Here is a 26,689-nt window from a genome sequence, read left to right on the forward strand (position 1 = left end):
CCCACGTCCCGTCTGAAAGGTCCGCCGCAACGCAAGCAGAAGTACAGCACAGCACACACCGTCACTGACACTGGCACTGACCTGTAACTTGACGGCGCAACTCGGTTTCTCTTTTGTTTAGCTGCTTTGAGTACCTAGGCTCTGACGAAACCTCCCTATTCTGTCCTCCGCCTCGACACGCATAAAGAAATAGTAGCTCATTGCTCTATCCCAGAGCTGATTGAGCTTCGACGAGCCCCCATCGCTTCCATCACAACCCCTGGATAAGCATCGACCAGACGGCCCAACCGCTGGGTCTGTCCTCCCAAGATGAGTTCCCGTATGGCACCGACGAGCTATCCTTCGCGATCTGATCAGTCAGAGGCTTACCTTTACTTTTGCTCGGGATAGTCAAGCAGTTCATTCGAAATGTGCGTGCGGCCAAGACGATCGCAGACGAGCGAGCTGTCATTCAGAAAGAGAGTGCTGCCATCCGCGCCAGCTTTCGAGAGGAGAGCCACGATCCCAACATTCGGTGGGTTCAACAGTGCTATTGGAGGGATGGAGATACTGATGCGCAGGCAGTCGTAACAACGTCGCAAAGTTACTCTACCTGTTCACCCTTGGAGAGCGAACCCATTTTGGACAGATCGAATGCTTGAAGCTCCTCGCCTCCCCTCGATTCGCCGATAAACGTCTGGGACATCTGGCTACAAGTTTGTTGTTGGATGAAAATCAAGAAGTCTTGACATTGGTTACCAACTCCCTCAAGAAGTATACTTCTCCTAACGCCCTACAAATCGAACATCTGGTTGCTGATTTTGGTTTAGCGATCTCGGACATTCCAACCAATATGTTGTTGGACTTGCTCTCTGTACACTAGGAAATATCGCCTCGATTGAGATGTCACGGGATCTCTTCCCCGAAATCGAGACCCTCGTAGCCACAGCCAACCCATATATTCGAAGAAAGGCGGCTTTGTGCGCAATGCGCATATGTCGAAAGGTTCCAGACTTACAAGAGCACTTTATTGACAAGGCTACACAGCTTCTGTCCGACAGAAACCACGGCGTCTTGCTCTGCGGTCTTACTCTGGTGACAAGCCTCTGCGAAGCAGATGAGGAGGAGGGCGGAGAAGAAGGAATTGTTGAAAAGTTCAGGCCTTTTGTCCCGGGACTTGTTAGAACTCTGAAAGGGCTCGCTACTTCAGGCTACGCACCCGAACATGACGTTACTGGTATTACCGACCCTTTCCTGCAGGTCAAGATCCTTCACCTTCTGCGAGTCCTGGCTGTGGGTGATGCAGAGACCAGCGAGCAGATCAACGATATCCTTGCCCAGGTTGCTACCAATACCGAATCATCCAAGAATGTTGGGAATTCCATCCTGTACGAAGCTGTGCGCACGATTCTCGACATCGAGGCCGATTCTGGATTAAGGGTGCTCGGTGTCAACATTCTGGGCAAGTTCCTCACCAACCGCGATAACAACATCCGATACGTGGCTCTTAACACCCTGATCAAGGTTGTCGCCATCGAGCCCAATGCTGTGCAGAGACATCGAAACACCATCCTGGAATGTTTGAGAGACCCTGATATCAGTATTCGCCGTCGAGCTCTGGACCTGAGCTTTACCTTGATTAACGAGAGCAATGTTCGAGTGTTGATTCGGGAGCTTCTTGCCTTCTTGGAGGTTGCCGATAATGAGTTTAAGCCAACAATGACCAGCCAGATAGGTATCGCCGCTGACAAGTTTGCGCCTAACAAGCGATGGCATTTCGACACAATGCTCCGAGTTTTGTCTCTTGCCGGTAACTACGTCAAGGAGCAGATCCTATCATCATTTGTTCGCCTCGTCGCTACTACCCCTGAGCTACAGACTTATGCTGTCCAGAAACTCTATATCAACCTCAAGAAAGACATTACTCAGGAGAGTCTGACGCAGGCTGGTGCTTGGTGTATCGGCGAATATGCAGACGCTTTGCTCAAGGGTGGACAATATGAGGAAGAGGAGCTTGTGCAGGAGGTTAAGGAGCATGAGGTTGTCGACTTGTTCTCTTTGATTCTTAACAGTGCATACGCCACACAAGTGTCAACAGAGTACATTGTGACAGCCTTGATGAAGTTAACAACCCGCTTCTCTGACCCAGCTCAGATCGAGAAGATCCGAAGGATCCTGCAATATCACCAGACCAGCCTCGATATCGAGATTCAGCAGCGAGTCGTTGAATATGGCAACCTATTCAGCTTCGATCAGGTCCGACGTGGAGTGCTCGAGAAGATGCCTATTCCTCAGATCAAGGAGGAGTCTCGTGTTCTTGGACAAGCTCCTACAAAGAAGAAGACCGCCAACAGGAAGTCAAGAGTCATCAAGCCAACAGAACAAGACCTCCTGGATATTATGGACGCGCCTGCTGCGTCACCAGCTGCTTCCTCAACGACCAACACTGATCTCCTCGCCGATATCTTAGGTGGTACCTCGTCTCCTCCTCCATCTGCCTCCTCGCCACCTCCTCAGCAATCCAATGTATCGAATATCATGGACCTATTTGGCTCTGCCCCTGTGCCATCTACGGCTTCTCCAGCCCCACCATCATCGAACCTCGACCTCATGTCTCCTGTGTCGTCAGCACCTCAGCCTCAGGCACCTGCCGGTATTCCCTGCTATAACGCAAATGACCTTAACGTGACATTCCAGATCCAACGCAACGCAGAGGGTATGATTCAAGCCACCGCAAAGTTCGTCAACACTTCTGGTTCAGCAAATTTGTCCAACGTATCTCTACAAGCTGCCGTTCCCAAGTCTCAGAAGCTGCAACTGCTGAGCATCTCTTCATCGGACCTCGGACCTGGAGCTGAAGCCAGCCAGATGATGCGAGTGTCCGGATGCAAAGGGGTAAGTGTTGTTCCCAATTCCCGGCAAAACAAATTCGATATACTAATAAATGTTTTAGCCTCTGCGTCTACGCTTGAGGATTGCATACACGCACCCAACTGCTGGACAGGTCATGGATCAAGTCAACTGGACAGAGTCGTCCTAGATGTGTTTGGTATAACAATTTACGGGATAACGAGGCATATAGTGTCTTGGGGAAGGTAATGTAACTCGAGGTCGTGGACTCCAGGAGCTAGGCTTGGAGAAGATAGAATTCTAAAACGGACGGTCAAGCATTATTCTTTACAACAAAATTCTATGCAATAATCTGATTCGCCGAAGCGTACAGTATGACCGTCGTTGCCTCCAGGAAGATGCAGGTGTGTACTCCGTAGGTTATCGCCTGACTCAGCGTCTGTGAGTCTACCTACGTAAATGGTAGTCCACCCCACTACCTAGGCCTGGGTATGACATGCACATGCTAACATGAGGCCATTGGATATAATCGCCCTTGGACGGTTTTATGTGCATTCATGCCTCTCAAACTTGCAACCATTAGTCCTAATCTCTCTTTATCGGGTCGAAGCTTGGGACTTGCTGCCATCAACCCCATAGCCTTCTGCGCGAGATCAAAAGCCATGTCGACTCAACGCAGTGGTCATCTAGAAAGGACAGCTCAGGAGCCACGAGATGAGGTTGGTTCATATCAATACAGGTCCATTGTATATCATTGACTGATATTCGGCGAATCAGAGCCTTCTGGATGTAAGACTCGAGCGTGTAGATCAGGTGAATGAGCGAATTAGGCTATATTGTCTCAAACTCGAGTCGGGGCCAACCAAGGTACATACAGCATATATCATATTAATTTCAGTCTTTCGCAAGGAGGAATGCTGACAGTATCTAGTTCTTGGCCGGTCAATGGCTTGATACATACATCCCCGAGAACCCCAAACCAGGCGGCTTCACACTCACATCTACACCTCGCGCGGCTGCCGATCCCAAGTCTCCCTACCTGGAGTTAGCAGTACAAGAATCCCCAGAGAACCCTCCAGCGGCGTGGCTCTGGCAGTCGCCGTCCGATATTACTGGTTCCAAGTTACAGGTGCGTGTTGGAGGAAGCTTTGTCTTCCCACCATCAGAGATACCCGTCACCGGCATAAGCCATGTGGTATTTGTGGCGGGCGGCGTGGGGATCAACCCACTCGTCAGTATGATGGGGCATATAGCTGAAGAGGGATACAACCTGGAGGTCAAGGTTCTCTATGCTAGCAAGTTACCTGCGCAGGGTCTCAGGGGTGTTCTTTTCCTGGAGAGAATCAGAAAATGGTTTACAGAAAAGGAACTTATTGGAGATTTGAAATTGTTTACCACAGGGATATATGACGGGCAGGTCGAGAGCCGTGAACTTGATGTTCATGAAAGGAGATTCACAGTTGAAGATGTGAAGGAGGCTGTGGGTGAGAAGAACAACAGTGTGGTATATGTCTGTGGCCCCGCGACGATGACGGATGAAATAGTTGATGGCTTAACAAGAGACAGGGGGATGGACAAAAACAGAGTTGTGCTTGAGAAGTGGTGGTAGGAATCGGCAGCGTAGCATAGCATCTGTAGATGAATAAGCTCCAGATCACGATAACCACGAAACTTCATACAATTCAGCCCACCATCTTTATAAAACATCCGTTTGGAATTCATATCTGGAAACTGAAGATGAAAGAACCCATAATGTATCTGTTTGAATGCGCCTTGGTATCTTTACAAAACCATATATATAGTTACCAGCACCCATCACTTATGCGTCCGTGTTGTTAGCCCAGTTCAGCCGTTGCTATTGTATAATGTGTACCATGTCTCGATGAAGTCCCTGTTCAAGAGAAAAGGTCCTCAGCCTTCTGTCGTTGCTTCGATCTCCCTCCTCCAAATAGTTCCTTGCCAGTATTGTTGCTGCCAAGTTTAGTAGGGAACAATTCGCGCGCGTTAGCTGAAGCAGCACCCTTAATCGCAAAACCCTCTCCACTCCCCTGCTGGCTCGCCATGCCGCGGATGTTGAATGAGTTGCCATCGCCTCGTGCACTAGGCACGGAAACAATCTTGGGGCGATCTTCATCTTTGAGGCGGGCTGATCCTATCGCTCGCTCAAGGGTATCCAGGTTTCCTCCACCAAACTGCTTAATCGACTTCTTGGTCGGGAACAACTCCTTGGAATTGTTACTGCCTGATATGCGATCCTTGAGATCCCGCGCTCGCGCTCTGTTCCCAGATGAGCTAGCCCTCTCATCCATTAGATCGTCGCCATCGTTATCGCGCCTGGGAGATGCAGATCGGTCGCGTTGTGTTTTCCGGCCTGAAAACAATTCCTTGCCTTGATTCTCACGAGCATATGAGCGTGGTCGTTCTTCTATGTCTGAATCGCGTCTTCTCCGTGTTGGACGAGGCGCATCATCGTACATGCTGGCTTCAAACGTCTCAACGTCGTCGTCAGAGGCGCGTCGTCGTCGGCCCTCGCCACCCCTATGATAGCCATCGTCACGATCCCTGTACCTTGACCGGTTTTCCTGATTCCTGCGCCGTCGCTCCTCGGGGTCGTGCTCAGGATGAAGGAGATAATAGCGGCTGCGCAAGGCAGCACCGACCTCTTTTTTGTCGCTTTGTACTGCAAATCTCACCTGGAGAGAAATCTCTGGCTTCCCTTCCAAAGGCTTCGCAGGCAGAGTCTCTCCGATTGCCAATGCTGTGGCATCTGCGACGGGAACAGAGCTCAAGGCAACAATTGCATCACGCGCCGTGGGTTCAGAAGGAAAGATGAGGTTGGCGGAAGAATCGTCAATCCACTCGATTCTGTCGACATCGCCGAAGTGAGCCTTGACGTAGGCTTTGATGTCGGTTGTGTGAAGAGAGTCGACACCCTTGATGTGGATTTTTGTCGGGACGAGGGTCTTTGAGTCGTCGGCCGGAGGGTCGTCTTCAGCCACCTCGCCAGGCTCTTCAGGCTCGTCAGGTTGCTGGAAGGGAAGTCAATTTCGGATGGCAGCAGTCTGACTGTTAGTCAAGCTTACGAGGATATCATCGCGACCGATGTCGAGAATGGGTGCGTCGTGAACCGTGTCGACGGCATCGTCCATCTCAATATCGAGATCCATGGCCCGTCAGATCTAAGGTGCGTAAAATATTGGAGAAAGTGTGTATGTGACTGCGGATGGTGTGTGGGCAGTAACCGTGAGTCATACAAGTCAAATAACGGGCTGATGAAATAGAAGGGGTTGAAAGAAGGAGTAGAAGCTGGGAGAATAGAAGAAAAGATGCAAAGTATGCGATTGCGGTTTGCGGTTTTGAGGTTGATGTCCTCTACGGAGTACAAGAGACCCCAATCACTGTTACATGGGCCGATCGGAGCTTAAATGGCCGGCTCCGCCGCCGCCGCCGCTAGATTTACAGCAGATATGCCTTGAAGTCAATTACAATGGAAACGCTCCTAACCGTGACAAAGGCTTGCGAAATCAATATACATTCGCGTTAATATTGAGCGAGTAGACATATTTATCATGGGTCTCATACAACAATTACGGCAGAGGCCCAATGTCCTTGATGCAATGTACCTTAGGTAACATCTTCTTTCATAAGTCAGTTAAGTACTAAGTAATCAACGGATCTAGATGCGCTAACTCCTCACACTTCCCTTAACGGGAATCGCAGAGCTCAAGCCCCACGAGCCAGTGACGTGGAATCTAGACTACCCTACAAAGACACGGTCAACTTACTTACACTTGACTCATAGGGCATCAAGGTTTCATAATAGGTATGCACTAGGAATACATTACATTGGATCGAAATGAAACAGTTGTAAGCAAAATCAAATTCATAGTATTGCCTCCAACGGCTCTAGACTATCTGATCTCGAACGAGAAAAGGCACAATCTCAAAAAGCTTCTTGGTCGTCTTGGTCACTCCCTCCATCTAGGTACTCGGTCTGAGCAAACACCTACTACATGTAGGTAGGTAGGTAAGGCAGGTTAGTAGGTAGGTAATGAAGAATTGGGATTACCTCGCCCAGCTGTGACAGCATAAAATGGGAAGTCGCATATTAACCTGCAGAAGGAGTTATGGGCATAAGGTATGCGACTAGCCGTGGCTGACATGGATAAAATCGAGACAGAGTCCTTTCCCACGTCAATGAAGCCATTTCCTCTCTACCTCAGCACTTGAAGCTATGCCCTTACGATTTGTCCATCTCCACGTCATTCATACCAAATGAAGTAATTATCTGGCCGCCACCACTGTATGAAGATAAGTGAGACAACTCATATTCGAAGAACAGAACTTACAATTCACGACCTATTTACTGTATCATCTAACTCAATCAGCCAGGCGCGTGCAAGTATGAGACTCACGTCAGTCACCACAGCCTTGATATTCCACGAATAGCCAGAATTCTCTCCATCCACACCAGAGGCTGAAGCACATCTGCCGGAGGGTTGCTGTGATGAGACTCGATAGCCTTCCGCGGATTTTCCTCCTCTCAACACATCTAAAACCTGAAGAACTGCACCATCTCGAAGAACGAATCCCTACATTGACGTATGACATCAATGAAGCTGAGATCGTGCTCGGAAAGATATCGCAGCAACGACGCGCTGAGTTTGAGCTGAGAAGGGCAAAATTCGAGTTTGCCTCTGTAGAGGAACCTCAAAAGGAGAGTCACCAAGTTGATTATCCAGCTGTGGCCGATGACTCGGGTGGTAGCCCAGATCCCAAGCGGAGGAGAGTCAAAGAACAACCCGAAATTGGGACAGACATAGTCAAGGTTGTTAAACTTTCATGGCTCCTAGACTCGTGGGAGAAGGAAGAACTCTTACCCGTGGACCACTACTTGATCTTCCAGTGTAATCGAGTCTTGCCTCGTGAAACAACACTCGCACCTGTATTACCCAAAGGCTCTACTTCACCAGCTAGTAGTATTCTTGAGCGTGCCCTTCTCGAGAAGAAAGCGCAGTCATCAAGCACCTCGCCATCCAATGGGCACAAAAGGCGTCACGATGCCTCGACAACAATGTCGCAAAATGCACCCAGTCTCCTTCATCAAACGACATCGGAACACGACATCACACTGCCCGTGATACCTGAGTTTCTGAGAACCACGTATTCATGTCAGCGACCGACGTATATGCATCCGCCGAATGAAGCGTTTGTGAACATCCTCACTGAGATACGAACCATTCGTCAACTCCGAGAGGATGAGGTCGGTGTGAGAGCTTACTCCACATCCATTGCCTCGATCGCTGCGTACCCTTACGTGCTTGGGAATTCCCAAGGTGAGTATTACTGTCTTGTTTGGTACTGCTAGCAGCTAAGAATTCACCTAGAAGTTGCACGGTTGCCAGGTTGCGGTGATAGAATCGCCGAACTATGGCATCACTGGAAGGAGACAGGTGAATCAGTAGAAGTACGCGAGGCCAACACCGACCCTAAAACCATAGTCCTCAAACTCTTTTACAACGTATGGGGAGTTGGGGTCGTCACCGCCCACGACTTCTATCAAAAGGGTGAGCACGAAAACGAGCTTCCTTAACACAAAGGAAACTAATGATCTTTAGGATGGAGAGATCTAGATGATCTCGTCGAGTTCGGATGGAACACGCTCAGTCGCTCGCAGCAACTTGGAGTCAAATATTACAACGAGTTCTTGCAGGGGATTCCCCGAGACGAAGTCGCGACCATTGCCGCTGTAATACTGGAACACGCCCGCCTGATTGACCCAGGATTTGAGATGGTCATTGCGGGCGGTTATCGGCGAGGCAAGCAACAACCTGGTGATGCTGATGTTGTCTTGAGTCACCGAAATGAGAACAAAACACTGAATGCGATAACCAAGATTGTCGTGGCCCTCGAAAAGGCCCAACTCATCACACATACACTGACACTGTCGACTCGCAACTCTGATCGAGGACAGCGCCCGGTATCGTGGAAAGGGGAAAAGTCCAACAGCTCAGGCTTTGACACACTCGACAAGGCTTTGGTGGTTTGGCAGGACTCCAGCAAAAACGATGCACCGCATCGACGGGTCGATATCATTATCAGTCCGTGGAAGACGGTGGGCTGCGCAGTACTAGGTTGGAGTGGCGGCACGACATTCCAGAGAGATGTTCGACGCTATTGCAAGAAAGTCAAGGGTTACAAGTTCGACAGCAGTGGAATACGGCGCCGGGCAGATGGCAGATGGGTTGACCTTGAAGGAACCTCTGGAGGCGATGAAGCCCCTGATATGGAAACTGCAGAACGGAGAGTCTTTGCAGGGTTGGGTCTCCAATGGCGGTCACCTGAAGAGAGGTGCACTAGATGAGTATGGGCCAGTGTCATTGAAGTCGATCCACTGGCGTTTCTGGAAAAAGTCAGACAATCGATATTGTCATATTGATATGGAGGCAGTCATCATCATTCATTGCCGCTCGAGCATATGGAGTACAGTATGTAGCCTGCGGAGTTTAGGCTTGTACCTGCATTGGTAGCTGCGGAGTTTGGTTTTTAGGCCCCTGCCAATTACACCAGCTTTCAACTTTCAACCTCACACCCAATGACTCGGATGATCCAATTAAGCCGACGGCATTGAAATCCGAAATATGATCACAGTACGAAAATCAAGACTCGGGGATTACTCTCGCCATCAAATACGTCCGTCAAATTTCTATTCGGTTCGTCGCGCGGAGCGGATCTCGCCCGTATGAGCGATACTCCGAGGCTGAACAAGAGTGGATGATGACTTGTCTTATACACACAGCACCTATTTACTGGACAGAATTGATATGATTTCCCGCAACTGCCTGGGATTAGAACCCTCCGATTGTGCTTTATTGGCCATGGCATAGACTTGACTCGAGACAACGAGAATACCTTAGTCGGTGGATTGTTCCCCCTGGTGGAGCTAACCTGACTCTCCCGGACACGTTAGGTCCGTTCCGTTGGTAGTTTCATCATCCCGTTACTGGGAACCCATTAATCACTATTTAAGAACCACACCTTGACAAGACCGTACCAGCTCAACTCTTGCCATTACACAACTATCTACATTCAGTTTCATACTCCTCGTAGTCAACCCATCTTCTCTCCATCATGTCTCTCGTTCTTGAGCTCCCCGCCGAATACGGGTAAGGCACAATCCCACTGTCTCAACCTCAACCTCAAACACAAACAACTGACACTCTTCCTAGCCTCGTCCTCGTGGCCGCCACATCCACCTTCTTCATCAACACTCTCCACGTTCTCCTCACTAGCAAGGCTCGCAAGCGAAGTGGTATCAAGTACCCCGTCGCCTACGCTTCCAATGAGCTCGCTGAGAAGGACGCCGAGGCCTTCAAGTTCAACTGCGGTTCGTACCACCCACGAAACCCAAGTCTCAAGTACTAACTCTCTCTTCTACAGCCCAGCGCTCGCACGCCAACTTCACCGAGAACCAGATCTCTTTCCTTGGTGCTCTTCTGATCTCTGGTCTTCGTTTCCCCGTTGCCTCTGCCGTTCTTGGTGCTGGCTGGGCCTTCTCTCGTGTATTCTACGCCATTGGCTACTCTGCTGGTGGCCCCAAGGGACGCATGGGGTATGTATACCTACTGAGGCAGTCTCCATCTTGTGATATTTGCTAACTTGACGGGCTTAGTGGCTCAATCGGCTCTTTCCTCTGCGATACGTCGCTCAAGTGCATAGCCGCCTATACTTCCATCATGTTTGCCCTGGGCAACTAAGTCGGACTGACGGACAGGTTTTAGAAAGATGCGATATATGCATGATATTAGTTTCTGTTTTACTTAACTAGACCTGCCACGAATTCCCCATCGTTGCTATTTCCTGCTTTTTGCTGTGACCATTAGACGCCTGCGTACCTGTCAATCCATTATTACATGCAACTTGACCAATTCCTAAAAGAAATAAAGAAAATTAAATCATAAAGGCTCAATCGTAAATCTCATACCAAATCCCTATCCAATACCCTCCTGCATCCCGTACAAACATACATCAGCTTCACCTACGAAGCCTTCTCCTTCTTAGCTCCTGTCCTACGGTAGGGTTTTGCTCAGAATCTTGGACTGGCTGATTTTCATGCATCTCCAACTTGTCATCCTCTTCAGCCTTAGTAATGGACTCGATGCCATTGTTACCCAAGAGATAGTCTCCGTAATACTTCATTGCATTGAATATCTCTTCTCCCGTTGGAACAATGTGTTCTTTGGGAAGCAGAAAGCCGTAGCTACCGGTATCTCGAAGCTTGAGCTGGTAGCTGTAGTGGGCTCGCATTTCATGATAGAACCAGTCGACAGCTGATCCACCGCCAGATTCGATGCGAGACCAGTAACGACCACCGCTGAATTCGCGAGCTGAGACCGCACCCTCACACGCTGATGCGACCGTGTACGACTCTCCATTTGATAGACGGATAGACTTCGCAATACCTGCGGCAAGCTCTTCCAAATTCTCCAGATTGGGAGGGTCGACAGAGCAAGTGTAAGAGTAAGGATAGAGAATTTGCTGAGAGTATGAATGTAAATCAATCAAGCCGACAAATCGAACATTATTGTTCCAGGTTTGGTTCCGCGCCCAATCGGCAATGTGCACCGCTTCAACGGCCTGAAAAGGCTTCTCTCCTCCGTAACTCTCAGAGCATGGGTCCCGTTGAACCTGTGAGCCATCCCACTCGTACCCGTAAGCTCGGTCCAGGTCCAGTCCACGGCAAAACTGAAGGTTAGTCTGTTGTCGTGTTTTGCGCCAGAGCCGATCGATATGCCAGGTATACTCGAAACCATCAGGGTTCGCAATTGGGAGGAAGACCAAGTCGAACTCATCCAACAGCTTTGTGATCATCCGTTCTTTACCATAGCTAGTGATGAAAGACCACGCCAGATAGTTGACAGTACTCGTTGAGATCCATTCGCGGGCATGAGAGCCGCCCATGATCATGATTGTTTTGCGCCGAGGCGCATCCGGTGCTGTGTTCGGAATCCCCACTCGCAGGGCAGGAATATCGCGGCCTTCGTATGACTTGCCGATGTTAATGTACTTGACGTAGGATGGGAACATAGCCTCAAGGAGACGCATCCATCTCATCACGACTGGCAGAGACTGGTAATCCTGGAAAAAGAGGTTGTCTCCAGGCGAAGAAGCGACTTTCAGGACCGGAGGGGCGGGTTTAGGATCGTAATAAGTTGGGTTTCCTCCGATAGGCAGTGATTTATAGACGGCGGCGGCCAAATCCGGGATCAGAATCGAGTGCGATGCATGTAGTGTCTTGGGAAGCAAGCTCAGCAGAGGTCGAACCTCGTCAGCGTGTAGGCGGATGTCGACATAGTCATCGGTAAAGGCCCAGACATCGAGAAACAGTCGAGCAGCGGCATCGGCAAGGGCTCCCTCTTCGTGCGAAGTAGTGACGTTGAAGCGGAGGACCAACTGATTGAGGTATTGTGCGCGTAGTTGATTGATGACGGGCGGCGGGGTGTTTTTACTCGGATGACGTCCGAAGACGGTCTCGATAGCCTTGTCGCGAAGTTTAGAAAGGAAAGGGAATAGTCGTTTGTTCGCGTCATTATTATTATTCTCGTTATTTTGTAAATCTGGGATGGCACGATGTGTATCGATACCAGCGGCGTGGGCGCTGGAGGCCTGCAGAAGCAGCATACTCGCTGCCAGTAAAGGTAACCTCATCTTGCGTCTTATAAGAGAACGCGCAGCCGACTCGATCAATTGACACTGATTGCCTGAAGTGGCCGGGATTGGATTGGAGGCTTATCAGCCCTCAGCTGAATATTTGACGATTGTGTATGACGGATATAGCGACAATTATCAATTTATGAGTGACGATGTTTGAAGATTACACTGCCTCTAGTTAGCCTGGATGATAACGCACGCAGCCGCTTGTTGCTGGTTTATGTGGGGCTGACGTGGGAGTCATTATTGGTCCATCATTCAGACAAGTATGTAGGTAGGTAGTTTTTCACAAAGCGTTGGAAGCATCGGAATTGAAGCAAATAAAACAATACTAGATTTTAAGAAGGTAGTCGGATACAACAAGGTGTTTATGCGAACATGTAAAAGAATTCATAAATGCTTAGTTTAATACGAAGTGACACAGAAATGGACATTGGGACCTCATTTATCACGAATCCTACCTATACAGCTTTTAACTGGTACCTAGTTGCACACATTTATATACTCCATACACCGGGATTCAAGGGCGATCTGAACAAGGACCAAGAATATGTCGCTTGAGTAATATAGCAAAATTACCTTATAACCATTATACAAAGACCAAGCCACCCATATTGACACCTTCTCCATGTGGCGTGGCCTTGGGTATATCACGGGCAGGGAGATATTGAAACATGGAACACTTGTTCTTAGGACTCGCTAGTGCATATGAATAAGCAATATGAAGTTATCGTTCATTTCTCAAAATCTGTCGAATCTATTTGCGGGCTTACTTACTCTGAGGCTGTCAGAGCAAGTTCGGATTCTCGATCCCAGTTTCAGATTTTTTATTTATTTTATTTTTACGAGAAATAGAATCAACATTTGTATCCATACTCTCTCGTCGACCTAATGATGCCAGAGGATACATCTAAGTGACCACCAGTGCTGATTATACTGTATATTACTGCCTACCTAGGTACGTAAGTACTTAGGCTTACGTTGCGCGTATCGCCACGTCACAGACATATTGTCTACAATAGTCACCAGAGATGGGATCAAAAGATATCAAAAAAGAAATGGTAGTGATGCCTAAGCTGTAATTTCAGCCCATTCTTAGGACAATGTTTCTCGATCATCACCTCCTTACACCAGCCACACTAATAATCCAGCGGGCTAGCTTCTTTGCACCTGAAGGGCCTTTTACAGCGGGTCTTTCAGGAACCCCCTACTCCCAGCCGCATGCCTTACCTACTGTAGTAGTGGGTCCGGACACTGTGCATCGGTAGTCTGACATGCGCTGGGATGATATGGGCTGGGCTGGGTTAATTGAGGCTGCCACGACCAGCAGCCCCTGGCTTTGGTGGGAAAGCTCCCGCGGAAAGTGAATGCTCAATGGAAGTGATCGAAAACGGATCAACCTCCAACTACCTACCTAACTACTAACCTAAGTACTAACTACTACGCTGCATCGACAGCGCTCACAATCCGGACCTTCCACGCGACATTCACTCTTGCTGAATTCTTATCATCGATTTAGGCACCTCGAGTTGTCTCAATGAACATCATCGCGACTGGGTACCAGCCTTTCGCTTGGTAGGTCGTGAGACGCCTGCCGCCCTCAACTGGCACGCTCTCTCACCGACGTCGCCTGGTCTTGACAACGCCTGGGCTGGCTGCGTATCATGATCAGTCGCCGTTATGGCTTTTCGTCGCCGCCGAGGCAACTTGTCTGATGACACTGAAAAACGCCGACATACACTCTTCGAACCCAGCGCATCCGGCGATCTTCCTCCTCCAGTTCCTTCTCAGCCCGACCACAGCGATGACGACGGACAAGGACCTGGAGAGTCTTCCCACCCGCAGCAACCTCGTGAGCTAGCTCGCGAATCAACAACTAGCCGTCCTGAAGGCCTCCCCGAGAGTCAAACCGAGAGTCGCCCTGGAAGTCGCCCAGACACCCCTCCTATACAAGAAGAAAACAGCAAACATCATCGCTTCTCCGTCCTGCGTTTCCGAAACGCGAGTGATTCTCAACTGTCTCTACGAGCCAAGCAACAATCCGAGAAGCTGCCGCCCGTTCCGCGACGTAACACACCCCTATCTACCGTACTTCGCAGCTGGGACATGCTTAGCTAACCTGTGTTCGACTTAGCACCCGAAATCATTACCACCGCTCCAACAAACGACTTCAATGGGCCGAAAAAGAAATCGTCACGGATAGGCCTGACTGCCAGGTTCCGTCGCTCGACGGATTTACCCCGTGAGGACGTCAACACCAACAATGGAACTGGACGCCAGAAGACACTTCGGAAATCCTTTACTGATGACAGACGGCGCCCCACGCTCGCTACACTGGAGGAACCTGAATCCCCGCGACCATCGACAACAGCTACAACGAGTAGTCCTAATGGTACAATCTTAACACCTCCAAACCGCCCTTCCGAGTCATCCAGGTCTGATGCTAGCTCCAACGATCGTTTGTCTCACCAGAGTTCGTCCTATCAGAGCCCGGAGACGACACCCAAGAAATCAGGCCCTTTCTTTCGATTGCGACGGCATAAGAAAGCACCAGAGCCTCTCTTTCCATTTGCGCATCTTCAACAGCAAGGAAAAGCACCCCCAGGCATTTCCTCGGCTTCATCCCTTGGAATTTCCACGACCCCACGACCAGCTTCCGCCCAGAGCGGCCAAACAGCTGGCGGAAACACTACCAAAGGAGATTCCGATTTAAGGTCAGGCCAATCACCTGCGACTACTCTGGTGGCACCTGGGGGGATTCAGTCGGGGCATTCTTCACCCACTAGGGGCGATTTGTTGAGAGGAAGGTCCTCTACTATGAGTTCGATGGGCCGTGACTCTAATGACGATCACCTTCTACCGCCGACGACACGAACGTCGTCCTCTACTGGCCGTAAAAGCTTCGGTGATTTGTTTGGCCTCAGTCGTTTGCGGCAGAACTCAGAACTTAGTCGCCAGGGCACGATGACTCCTACGACCCCCGGTTCCATTGGATCTAAAAACAACTCACTCCAGCTTGCCAGGGACTCCTTTGTTCTTCCAGAACGCAATGAAGATGAATCACCCGCCAAATACCTTGCGCGGGTCGAAGAAGTTGCCAGCCGAGGCATCATTGCTGCGACTCTTTCAAAAAGCGCTGATCCATTCATGACTTCAGTCCTTCGGAGCTACATGCGCAGTTTTAGCTTCTTTGGTGATCCTATGGATATGGCTATTCGGAAACTGCTCATGGAAGCTGAGCTACCTAAGGAAACACAGCAGATCGACCGCTGCTTACAAGCGTTTGCTAACCGCTATCATGAGTGTAACCCAGGCATTTACTCATCGCCTGATCAGGCGTACTTCATTGCATTCTCCCTACTCATTCTACATACCGATGTTTTCAACAAGAATAACAAGCACAAAATGCAAAAAGCTGATTACCTGAAGAACACAAACGGAGAAGGCATATTTGACGACATTCTGGAATGTTTTTATGACAACATAACTTATACCCCTTTTATTCACGTTGAGGATGATTTAGACCCTACAAGCGACCGCTATGCATCACATAAATCTCGACGAAAACCTCTGATCTCCTCTACAGTAAACGACCCCGCAAAACGAGCTGTCAAGGAACCCATCGATCCCTATACCCTGATCTTGGACGGAAGCCTTGATGCCCTGAGACCAAACTTGAAAGATGTCATGGAGCTGGAGGATCACTACAATTACCTAGGCTCTGCGACTAGCCTGAACTTGAAGGACTTGCAGAAAACGTTTTTTAGAACAGGTGTACTGCAGATCGTGTCGGCCCGGTCTCGACCCGACGCTTTCATGACGGAACAGACAGCTAGCAACCCGGCCGAGGCACATCCCGGTATCGTCGACATCAAGGTCACCAAGGTTGGATTACTTTGGCGGAAAGATGCGAAGAAACGCAAGGCAAGGTCTCCGTGGCAGGAATGGGGCGCCATTCTTACTGGGGCGCAGCTCTACTTCTTCCGCAACACAGGCTGGGTGAAGTCTCTAATGCATCAGTATGAGAACCACATCAAGGCGGGACATGATGGAACACCGTTGATCTTCACACCTCCGCTTCAAGAGTTCAAACCAGACGGTCTCATGTCAACTTATGCTGCCGTGGCCCTCCATGATACGGCCTATAAGAAGCACAAGAACGCTTTCGTCTACGTGCGGCAGGGTGGTCTAGAAGAAGTGCTATTGGCAGATAATGAAGAAGAAATGAACGACTGGCTCGCGAAACTCAATTATGCTGCCGCCTTCCGGACTACGGGTGTTAAGATGCGTGGTGTCATTGGCGGCAACTATGACGGACAGAGTCGCCGAGGTTTACGTCGACTGGATAGCGCTGATGCTGCCACCCTCATCCAGACACCAACCGGGCCAGTGTCTATTGCGAGGAGTCGAATAGACCATAAAATGGCCGAAGATATCTCAGCTGCTCGAAGAGACGTGATGAAACAGAAGATTGCTGAAGCAGATGAACATGTGCAGGAGATTCAGAAACAGCTGGAGCACCAGCTCAGGAACGCACGCCACCTGCTAATCCTCGCGCCCATCCAGCCAAGAACGAGGGAACAGCTTTTATCTGCTGCTGCACGGATATCTGCTCAGCTCAAGTGGACGCGCCAAGATATGTGGAAACACAAATGCCACCGTGATATCTTGATACAGGATCTCGAAGAAGAACACCCATCCTCGACCTTTACTCCTACCAAGCAACAGTCAAACCGACTTTCACAGAGAACAGGGTCACCTACGCCACGGGGCAACGTGGGACGTAGAGGATCGCGGTCAACGCATCATTCTGGAACCGAGGCCGGCCCAAGAACACCCACCGAGCCTCAGGTCGTCCAAGTCCCTAACACAGCCGAAGTCACGGAGGCTGTCGATTCACCTCTGGACCAGGTCTTCACAACACCTCCTCAGAGTGCCACTAAACGCCGGCATAGCTCACGCGATCTCTCCTTTGTTCGACCAGAAGCTGCTAGCACCAGGCATGGGTCAATATCTAGTATCGCCCAGTCTCCCATAGCATCCCTCCCTTCCACACCGCTAGCAAAACTCCCTTCGGCCCAAGATGAAAGTAACAAGCCACCATTGCGCAAGGAGGACGACGGAAACCATGATCCTGACGCCGATGAACAAGACTTTCTGGAGCAAGCCGGCCTACTTGAGCAACGGCCCAGCCGTGACCCTACAGACAAAGCAACTGTTTCAACAGGTGCTGATGTACCTGGGGAGTCTGGGACACCCACAGACAAGGGTGACAGGAGCAAAATTCGCCGCAGTCTCCAACGCACTCTTCGAGAGGGCACTGGGCATCTCTCGCACCACCGTGGCAGCCGCAAGGGCAAGGAGGTCGCTGGGTCAGGGGAAGAATCGACCCAAGAGCATCAACTTTCCAGAGGCACGGGGAGCTTCGTGGTGCATGGCAAGAAAGCATCAGTCATTAACTTCGGTGATGGCCTGCAGAATATGACACATGATGAGAAAATCCGTGCTCGAAAGTCCTCACAGCAGCAAGATCCTCCGCTGTCGCCAATGCCTAGTGGGCCAGAGGATGAAGACTTCTACTCTGCCGTTGGTGTGCCGGTGGAGTCGAGCGAGCGTAGGGAATCCATTGCAAGCGCAAGCACTGCAACCGCACGAAGCTTCCGCGAACTGCATAGGAAGTATTCGACCGCCCAAGCAGCTAGAAGCACATCAGCTGGCGGTAGATTAACAATACCGTCGGATACGGAGAGTGAGGTTGCAGTCAGCTTCTCAGATGGACGCCGCAGTCCCCTGCCTCCTATGGAGACAGAGACGGACGAGGAGTCAGACGGTACCGGTGTAAGAAGAGGCCGAAGCATCAAGAAGGACGATCTTGAAAGTCGAGACTCGGATTCTGAGTCACTTCAGGATATAGAGCAGCTTCCGAGCCGGCCCGTGCAGCCCGTTAACGCCTGATACTGGGTAGATATGGAGGGCTCTCGTGTGGAGTATAGTCCGCGCGCATAACGTTTATTTATATAGAATTGGGGCTTGCTGGGACGGGCGTTGTGAATACCTCCGTTATACTTGTGTTATTGAGTGGCCACAGAAGAAGCAGACGTGAGATGCCGAGTGTGGTGGACTCATGTCAAGGGGGTGATGACGTGGACATATGTTTCTAGATATTCTATAGTGGCCGAGGCCTTTTGTTCATTTGTACTCGCTTGCACCAGGGCTTGGGCAGAGCATTAAAAGTCAGCGTTAGAAATCAATTTTTGATTTTTCAGTCGAATCGAAATTGAGTGAATGTGCATACATAACATCATCCATTCTTTTGACCTTGATGACAGCCAGGAGGAATTGCACCGATAGAGCCAGGGCGAATACACGGATGGAAACCCCATATCAGTGGTCAAGAATATCATACTGAAACAGAGTAATAAATGCATATGCAGTATCCGTAAACTGCTGTACTATTTCTTACCCTTCTTCTTCTTCTTGGAGGGCGGAGGCGCCTTCTCAACCTTGACACCTCCTCCGCCTACAAGCTCCAGAGTCTCCTCTTCCTTCACGATTCCTCCCTGTGTTGAATCAACAGCCTTCTTCTTACCCTTCTTGCCCTTGGGACGGTACGAGCTTCTGTCACGCAAAGGCAGCCAGCGCTCAGGGTCGGGCTTGGTACCCTCGACGTAGTTCTTGGGAAGGCGGATCTTTCTGCGTCGCTTGCTTGTCTTTTCGGATGGTCCTGAAGGAGCGGAGCGCTTCAAAGTTGAGAAACCTGCCTTCCTGGCTGCGGTGGCAACACCAGCGGCGAGGAGAGCTGTTACATCGATGCCCTCGATAAGCGAATCCACGGGAGGGAGGTTCTGGAGGTGCTTTTCCACACGAGAGGGGTTTGAGGGAGCCAAGGATGCGACAAGGCCAGCCGCAGCAATGTCCGAGCCCTTCCGCTCATCGATTAGTTTCTGGAATGAAGTGCCCGCGAGTTGCAAATCCTGGGCGTTGGATGACTTCATTAGTTCGATGCCAGCCTCTTCGAGGAGTGAGACAGCTGAGCTAGCCGGACGTGACTGCCAGTATGTAGCGGCCTTGACAAGTTCAGCCTTTGCCGAAGATTCGCGCCCCTGTGTCCTCAAAAGGGTCACAGTAAGGGCAACAAGACCAGAGCTGAATCGAGCATTTTGAGAATCATCAGTCTCGTTCTTTTCGAGACGCTGAAGGAAAGACTCAAGAATAGACAGAGCAGAGCCTACTTTTCCTTCATTGAGTTGTATTTGCACAATAGTTAACACTAGGCCGACATCATGTGGTCTTTTCTGGGTCAGTCGTTGTAAATTGTTCAGAAGTTGCTTCCCGGATGTTCCTTGTGCGCTGGCGGCAGCGTTAAGAACAGAGAGGATGCTAGTTTCAGCAGCTGTCGAGGGATGTTTTGCTTCGGCGAGAAGGGCATCGGTGCGACGCTTGACTCCGGCACCCTTGAGGATTTGCAAGTCGACGGTTAGTCGGTTGCGTCGCAGGATATCAGACTGATGCTGGAAGAGCTTGGCATTTCTTGCCTCGGCCGTCAGGGTCGAGAATCTTCGCTCGAGAAGATAGGGGTTCTCGTCTTTTGGCTCCAAAGTGACGAGGTTGTTGCCAATTATTAGTGCCAGATCGGGATCTTCTTCTCTGCCCATGATAGTCAGTTCAGCCCTGAGCATAATTGCAGTAAAACCTACTTTGCGCTTGATAGGGAGTTATAGAGATCGAGAGCCTCCTTGAGTTTGCCCAACTTGGCAAAGACGTAGGCCTGCTGTGCAAGAATCGGCCGCATTTCCGCCTGTTTGTCCTCATCTGTCAAATCATCGGAGGCATCACACAGTCGACTTGCACGCTGCAATAGATCGGCTGCAGTCTCAAGAGAGCCGTTGGCAATATGTGCACATGCAGCGTTATAACACAGCTCAAATCCATCAGAGTCTTGGACGGAAATCTTGTCAGTGACCGAGTATCCCAACCAACTAGACTGGGCAAAAGCGGCCCGAAGGTTGATGCTGATATCGTTCTCCTCATCTGCGGGATGGGTGTCGAGTAGACGGCTGTAGATGTTGCAAGCCTCATCGAAGCGCTCAGCACGGTAAGCAACTTGTGCGGCAACATGCTGTAGACTCCTCTTCTTCCCAAGACCGAAAGCCTGGAGGACAGAAGTAGCCTCGTGAAGCTTCCCCGTCTTGTAGAGAGCATAGGCATGTTCGAGGGCAATTCGTGCGTGGAGGGCGGGGGAGCCATCAGCAATGGCGCGCAAAGCATCGTCGAATCGATCGAGCTTCAGCAAGGCGATGATACGGGTGTGTTGGCTGTCGACATCGTTCTTGTTAGCTTTGAGTGCAGCGTTGGCAATCTTGAGGGCCTCGTCGTGATCTTCGACGGAGGATTGGCGCAACAAGGCGCTGAGGGCGGCAGCAGGGTCTTGAGGCATGATGGCGATGCTATCAAGACGAAGGCATATCCGTGAGGGGTCACGTTGATAGCAACACGGTTAGATGGAGAGGGAATGGGGCGAGCCCAGAGAGCGAATCGGTTGTATCTTGTGCGTTTTCGATGCTCTTCGCTCGTGGTCGTGGTCGTGGTCGAGCTGAATGCGATGACCTGTCTGTCGTGTGTTCGTCCAGTCCAGTCTTGATGCTGGTGGGGCAGTTTTGGACAGCGGGGCACAGTAGAATAATTCTAAGCTCTTTCTGTGGCTTTGCAGCCTCGACAGTGTCCTGCACAGTGCAGAAAGTATACTCGTACTCACCTAAGGACCTTTATACCTAAGGTACTCCGTATACCTATGTACTGCCAGTAAGGTACCTACCTACCTTAGGTAAGTAGGTTTTTTATATGGGAAGGAAAATGAGAAAACATCATGCAATTATTTTATTTCTGAATTCATATTCTTCAGTTCCTTACCTCATCTAGGAGGGCTTTTCAGTCCCCTCGAGAGTGGCTCAGTCTAGTGTGTATTTCATTGGTGTGCGTAATGTGAACAAGATCTCAAGCCGACGGAGTAACAGCTTCAATATTGTAAGAGTAGACAATCAAGAAACAACAATATCCATATACATCATCGGGTATCATATACATGAAATCCAAGTCAAAAGTAGCTTTCGCCAGTCATCAGCGCCTGAAAGGATTCCACCATTTCTTACGCACTGGTGCCTCTTGGGCATGGTAGGCATACAATGGATAAGCGGCCATATTCTCATATTCCTCCAAAGGCATCTGCTTCGAAAAGCGCCGCCTGATCTCTCCCAGCTTGGTGGAATCCGAAGCAATGGTCACTATGGAGACTCGGTTATGAGGCCCTTTTATTTCCAGCGAGTGCCGGCTTGTCGAACCATGTTGATAATGACGCCGATCGGAGGACGTCCGTCTCCGGCTATGGGTATGGCTATGGGTCGTTGACTTCTTGCCTCTGGTCTTGTCACGCTTATTAGACCGCTCTTCTGTTGACCGTCTCTTAGACTTGGCTCCGGTTTTCTGGCTATGACGGCGGGATCTCTGTCGTCCTCTGCTCACGATGCTACCCCGTGAACTGGAACTTGAAGTTGATCCTACTCTGGTTGACAAGTCATTCATCGCGCGAACGGCGTCTAGACTTGAGCCTGTGGATAGAGCTAGAAGAGACTCGCAATTGATCGGCTGTCCTTTAGGATCATGAAATGAGCGGACTACGTCGGCCAGGGTGTTTGTGAGTTTCCTCACAATGCGTCTAAGAGCCGATCGTGCAGGAGCTGGGACAGGCTTCAGAATAACAACTCATGCATTTTAATACGAAACTAATGCAGATAGAAGTGACTTACCATCACCTTTTTCAAACCGAGAACCATCTTGTGAAAGTCGCGAAGCATATTCTCGACGCACTCGAGCTCTGTCAGACCGAAGTGAGATGCTCAGTGTTGAGCGAGTCTCACTCAATGTCGCCGAATCCTCATCCTTAGGGAAGCCTTTGAGAAGAGACAGGCACTTGGTGTAAGTACCTAACAGGGAGTTGACAGCAGTTCCGAAATTACCCATAGTTGGTTACGAGTGGCAACTCGAGGTGCGTCACGTCGCTGGTCAAAGTCACGGCTTGCAACATACAGGCCCGAGATCACTCCATCAGTAGTTACCGTGTGCATTGGTAGTTCGCAGGTGGCAAGGAGTTGCCTGTCCCAAGAGAAGAGACTGCACGTGGGCAAAGAAATCCTCCAGAGCCCACTGCTAACCACCTTGAGCTAAGTTACAGTAGAGCCAGGGCTGCCAGGGGTCAAGGCTTCTTACTTCTGCCGTGCTTGTGCTGCAGCACATAACCCACCCTGATGGCCGTTTCGTACATGATATGTATGTATGTACCTATGTACCTACCTCTCTGTACAGTTCAGGCTGTTCTCAATTGCTATGTACGTTTCAGGGTTGATGATGGAGATGAATTTGAATTTGGCATGGCCCATAGCAAAGACGGGGCCTTGGACAATCTCACTTATTTAGTCCACCGGTTCCAACCGGCCTTGATGTTCAATTTGGAGGTCCATGCCCCTACTGAGCAGGACAACGCGAATTGCTATGTATGATTTGCAAGGAACCAACCTCTGATCAGAACCTGGGGAGGGATCACATGCGTGCGGGCAACTTTGTCGATAACCTTGCATCAACAGTAGGGCGCCGATAAGGCCTACATGCCGACCGTACCACGCACGACCTCTAAGTTACATGCATCCGATAACTATCTGGAACACCTGGGACCCAGGGGGCATGGAGGAAGAGGCGATCTCATGCAACGAGTCAAGAGCACATCACTTTTCTCGGCCGCATTTTGGGGGCTCCCTCTTCTAAAGTATGAGTATGTACCTACACCAACAACGTTATCCAAATCCGATGACGGGTTTGCCCTCCCGCCCATTGCCATCGGGTCCCTCCCGCTATTATTTAGTTAGCTACGGACCGGGGGCCCGCCAGACCGGAGAGGTGACTGAGTAGCGAGTAGGCGAGGAGGTAGGGAGGGACGGATAAGGGCCATTCACATTCATAGGTACTACCTACTAGTTAATGGACGGGTACGGGTGCGGGAACTACCCCCCAAGAGTCAAATTTTGTCACTCCCGTCCAAAGAAAGTGGCAGGCTTGGCAACAAAGAGGGTGTGGGGGTGGACCAGCCAGAGGAGGTCTGCTAATCTGTGAGACCCCATGCAGATGCTTCCATCAATCACCATTGCGATTCCGGCCACGATCACAATCATTGCGCAAGGGCCCTGGTCGATACATACATGCAGTATGTATCAACTCTTGAGTCTTTGACTTCTTACGCCCGCCCGTCACAGATCGCGTGGCCGCCCTCCAACCTGACTCGACTTGACTTTCTGCCTCTTGATAGTCTCCGTCTCGACCTTGATCAAGTCGACGGCTTCAGGGACCAAGTCTCAAGGGCCAATGGGAACTGGGAAAAGGGTGCGGCACGATCAGCCAAGCTTTTCGTGTCAGAGTTGAGACATTTTGTTTATCAATCGGACTCTGATGTGGGATATGTACATATCTTCTCATAGTTTCCGGGCCAGGGGTCCCCCAAGACAAGACAAGAAAACAGCGCGCCTTGCGCCAGGTAACCAAGATTTGGTTTGAGGGTCCTGCGTCTACGTACATACAGTACGACACTGCGAAGAATTGCAACTTGACAACAGACCAACAAAGATAACGGCGCTATCTTCTCTTAGCTGGGACTCTACTGCATCCCCTGAGCTCCCCGTAGTCTAGCGTGGACCTAGATTTCTTCTGGCACTGGACTGGAGTTGTGATTGTTCTCACCGCGTTCCGTGGCTCTACTTACCTATGTACAACACATGGAGGAGATTCTTGATCGTGGGCATGGGCATGGGCAATCTCTGCTTTTATCCTCTCGGTGTTACTGGGCATGTACCTCAAGCAGTCACTGTTAGACACGGCTAACCCCCACTGTCTATAATCGTCGGCTTGTGGTGCCATGACCACCTGCGGGTCTTCAACGTGGGAGTTTGTGATGCCATCAGCCGGCCTGCGGGCGCAGCTGGTCTAAGATTCGTGGGTTGTCTTGATGGCGAGACGAGAGCGGATGATAACGTCTCAAAAGCGGACGCTGGATATACCTAGAAACCGTTAACAGTCTACAGCCTCTCACGTGTATTATGCCACTGTCCTCAGGTACACCCGCCTGGACTTAGGTACCGTCCTAACGCGGCCAGACGGAATCACACAACCCCAACATCCCATCCCTGGGGGTTCAAATCTCGACATCGCCCTGCTTTATGATTAGAGCCGCCCGCCTACCTTGCCCTGCCTTTGCCTTGCCCTGCCCTGCCCTGCCGCGCCTGCAGTACGGGTTGCTGTTGTTTTCTTCTTCTTCCGTGCTCCATCTCTCATATCTAAAAGACTACCCCGTACCCTTTCATACCCATCCGTACCCATTCTGTCCATATCAGGCTCCTACTGCCACCGACATTTCCATGGACGACCTATCCCAACCTCGATTCCTCTCTTCGATCCCTTTGTTTGACGCAACTTAATGTCACCCTCACCCTCTCGATCTCCCCCACCGGCCTCGACGCCGCAGCCCGACGAGTCTCAGTTACCCAAGGGTCAATGTCGCTATATCCTCATGATACCTGAGCTCAAGGGCCAGCGGTGCGGCTGCATGGGGTTCGACCACAACAAATCTTTACCTGGCGCCACTTGCAACTGTGGGCATCTATCCTGCTTTCACGTCGCCAATGCCGATACCCCAACACCAAGCACTAACAAGTCCGAGATCGATGCGATTCAACAGCGAGTACGAACCTTGGAAGAACTCGCGAACCCACAAGACCGTGATCGACTTTCCCATGTTGTTCGTCGCATCAGCGAGCTGGAGGAGACAGTCGAGAAGAACAAGGACGAAACCGATACTGAACTCAAAGGCTCATACCGCAACGCATCTGCTGCGTGGGCGCTTGTTACACAATTGCAACAACAGATTAAAGGCTTGGAACAAACCCTTCGATCTCAAGGCGAACAGCTGGCAAGGACAGGGAGCGAAGTGGACGATTTGCGCAATCGTCAACTTGAGCTTCTTGATAGTGACGAATGCTTGGAAGAAAGGATCGAAAAGTTGGAGAGTGCCGAGCCGATATTGTCTCCTCCCCAAGACCCAAATCTAAGCAACGCCACCGTCAACACCTTTCATCTCTCGCCCACAACCACTGTCCCCTCCCAGCTGCCGTTGAACTCAACACACAGCTTTCCGATAAAACCTACCGCCTCGACCGAACGTCCAAGGTCATGGACAGTGCATGTGTCCTTGATGCCTTCCAAGGACACACCCTTCCCATTTGAAAAGGATACAACCTCATACAAGAGATGTCTGTCCCGCGGACTTCATCGTATGCTCGCTGTGGAAGGAGACGATGCCAAGTCTGTCACAGAGGCTGTATCACGAGCATTTGAACCCCTACTCAAAGGACGACCGTGGGTTCCATTGCAAGCAAAGCTTTGCGATGCTGAGCGTCTACAAGGCCTGCCAATGTTACGACCCCTGGAGGCTAGGCTTATCCACGGTCCGTACGACCGCGCGTTCCTCAAGCAACACTGCGCCGTGCTGGATGCTAGTGGCAAGATGGACTCATTATATATGGCAATGGAGCATGACTCCTTATCTTGGAACTTCTTGAAGAGGTCCCCAGTCTATCTGGACGGGCTGGAGTCCGCATGGGAGCGCGATAGCGTACTCGACAAAAAGGACGAACAAGACCCGTCGTCTAGGGATAACGGCGATGAAGGTGACGAGTCACCGCCCGCCGGCAACATCGTTGGAGCCTTGACAGGCTTGAAGCGTAGCATGTCTGAGATTTCATGCTCGTCTCTCGATGACACCGAATTACCGTTGGCCAAGTTGCCACGAACATGCAAGACATCTCAACTGGAGATGCGACGCGGCGTAGAAACTGCAAGGTGATGTGCAGCATCGGAAAACAGGAAATGAACGACCTGGATCTCATCAGGGACAGGTGTAAACATCATGAAAGCGACTTCTTTTTTACTGGCATACAATGGGGCGTTCAAATATGTGCTTGGGCAAGCATTGATACCTCGGGCATAGCATAGGCCTTTTTTTTTCAAAAGCATGGCCGGGCTTGGTTAGGCTAGACAGGAACTGGATTTAGAA

The 26,689-nt window shown here is 50.5% G+C and overlaps 10 protein-coding genes across 10 annotated transcripts; 6 read left to right on the forward strand and 4 right to left on the reverse strand.

The window, feature by feature from the left end:
• Nucleotides 1-309: 309 nt before the first annotated feature.
• Nucleotides 310-3,019, forward strand: FMAN_11386 (putative gamma-adaptin precursor; the record flags this gene model as incomplete). Its single annotated transcript, XM_041834192.1, has 5 exons — nucleotides 310-319; nucleotides 391-514; nucleotides 565-753; nucleotides 810-2,874; nucleotides 2,933-3,019. The coding sequence occupies 5 exons, from the start codon at nucleotides 310-312 to the stop codon at nucleotides 3,017-3,019; spliced, it is 2,475 nt and encodes an 824-aa protein (XP_041684480.1).
• Nucleotides 3,020-3,491: 472 nt separating this feature from the next.
• Nucleotides 3,492-4,438, forward strand: FMAN_11387 (uncharacterized protein; the record flags this gene model as incomplete). The annotated part of the gene is made up of 3 exons (XM_041834193.1): nucleotides 3,492-3,548; nucleotides 3,607-3,696; nucleotides 3,761-4,438. The coding sequence occupies 3 exons, from the start codon at nucleotides 3,492-3,494 to the stop codon at nucleotides 4,436-4,438; spliced, it is 825 nt and encodes a 274-aa protein (XP_041684481.1).
• A 286-nt stretch (nucleotides 4,439-4,724) lies between these two features.
• FMAN_11388 (uncharacterized protein) lies at nucleotides 4,725-5,996 on the reverse strand (the record flags this gene model as incomplete). The annotated part of the gene is made up of 2 exons (XM_041834194.1): nucleotides 4,725-5,858; nucleotides 5,913-5,996. 2 exons carry the CDS (start codon nucleotides 5,994-5,996, stop codon nucleotides 4,725-4,727), a joined length of 1,218 nt encoding a protein of 405 aa, XP_041684482.1.
• Nucleotides 5,997-7,336: 1,340 nt separating this feature from the next.
• FMAN_11389 (uncharacterized protein) lies at nucleotides 7,337-9,193 on the forward strand (the record flags this gene model as incomplete). Its single annotated transcript, XM_041834195.1, has 3 exons — nucleotides 7,337-8,165; nucleotides 8,217-8,396; nucleotides 8,448-9,193. 3 exons carry the CDS (start codon nucleotides 7,337-7,339, stop codon nucleotides 9,191-9,193), a joined length of 1,755 nt encoding a protein of 584 aa, XP_041684483.1.
• A 767-nt stretch (nucleotides 9,194-9,960) lies between these two features.
• On the forward strand, nucleotides 9,961-10,586 carry FMAN_11390 (uncharacterized protein; the record flags this gene model as incomplete). The annotated part of the gene is made up of 4 exons (XM_041834196.1): nucleotides 9,961-9,995; nucleotides 10,059-10,216; nucleotides 10,270-10,441; nucleotides 10,502-10,586. The coding sequence occupies 4 exons, from the start codon at nucleotides 9,961-9,963 to the stop codon at nucleotides 10,584-10,586; spliced, it is 450 nt and encodes a 149-aa protein (XP_041684484.1).
• Nucleotides 10,587-10,863: 277 nt separating this feature from the next.
• Nucleotides 10,864-12,537, reverse strand: FMAN_11391 (uncharacterized protein; the record flags this gene model as incomplete). Its single annotated transcript, XM_041834198.1, has 1 exon — nucleotides 10,864-12,537. One exon carries the CDS (start codon nucleotides 12,535-12,537, stop codon nucleotides 10,864-10,866), a length of 1,674 nt encoding a protein of 557 aa, XP_041684485.1.
• A 1,683-nt stretch (nucleotides 12,538-14,220) lies between these two features.
• FMAN_11392 (uncharacterized protein) lies at nucleotides 14,221-18,495 on the forward strand (the record flags this gene model as incomplete). The annotated part of the gene is made up of 2 exons (XM_041834199.1): nucleotides 14,221-14,608; nucleotides 14,675-18,495. 2 exons carry the CDS (start codon nucleotides 14,221-14,223, stop codon nucleotides 18,493-18,495), a joined length of 4,209 nt encoding a protein of 1,402 aa, XP_041684486.1.
• Nucleotides 18,496-18,992: 497 nt separating this feature from the next.
• Nucleotides 18,993-20,977, reverse strand: FMAN_11393 (uncharacterized protein; the record flags this gene model as incomplete). Its single annotated transcript, XM_041834200.1, has 2 exons — nucleotides 18,993-20,187; nucleotides 20,238-20,977. The coding sequence occupies 2 exons, from the start codon at nucleotides 20,975-20,977 to the stop codon at nucleotides 18,993-18,995; spliced, it is 1,935 nt and encodes a 644-aa protein (XP_041684487.1).
• Nucleotides 20,978-21,657: 680 nt separating this feature from the next.
• FMAN_11394 (uncharacterized protein) lies at nucleotides 21,658-22,557 on the reverse strand (the record flags this gene model as incomplete). Its single annotated transcript, XM_041834201.1, has 2 exons — nucleotides 21,658-22,298; nucleotides 22,344-22,557. The coding sequence occupies 2 exons, from the start codon at nucleotides 22,555-22,557 to the stop codon at nucleotides 21,658-21,660; spliced, it is 855 nt and encodes a 284-aa protein (XP_041684488.1).
• A 2,497-nt stretch (nucleotides 22,558-25,054) lies between these two features.
• Nucleotides 25,055-26,479, forward strand: FMAN_11395 (uncharacterized protein; the record flags this gene model as incomplete). Its single annotated transcript, XM_041834202.1, has 1 exon — nucleotides 25,055-26,479. The coding sequence occupies one exon, from the start codon at nucleotides 25,055-25,057 to the stop codon at nucleotides 26,477-26,479; it is 1,425 nt and encodes a 474-aa protein (XP_041684489.1).
• Between the last annotated feature and the right edge of the window lie 210 nt (nucleotides 26,480-26,689).

Source organism: Fusarium mangiferae (assembly GCF_900044065.1).
Source record: "Fusarium mangiferae strain MRC7560 genome assembly, contig: FMAN_scaffold008, whole genome shotgun sequence".
In the NCBI taxonomy this organism is placed as follows: Eukaryota; Fungi; Ascomycota; class Sordariomycetes; order Hypocreales; family Nectriaceae; genus Fusarium; species Fusarium mangiferae.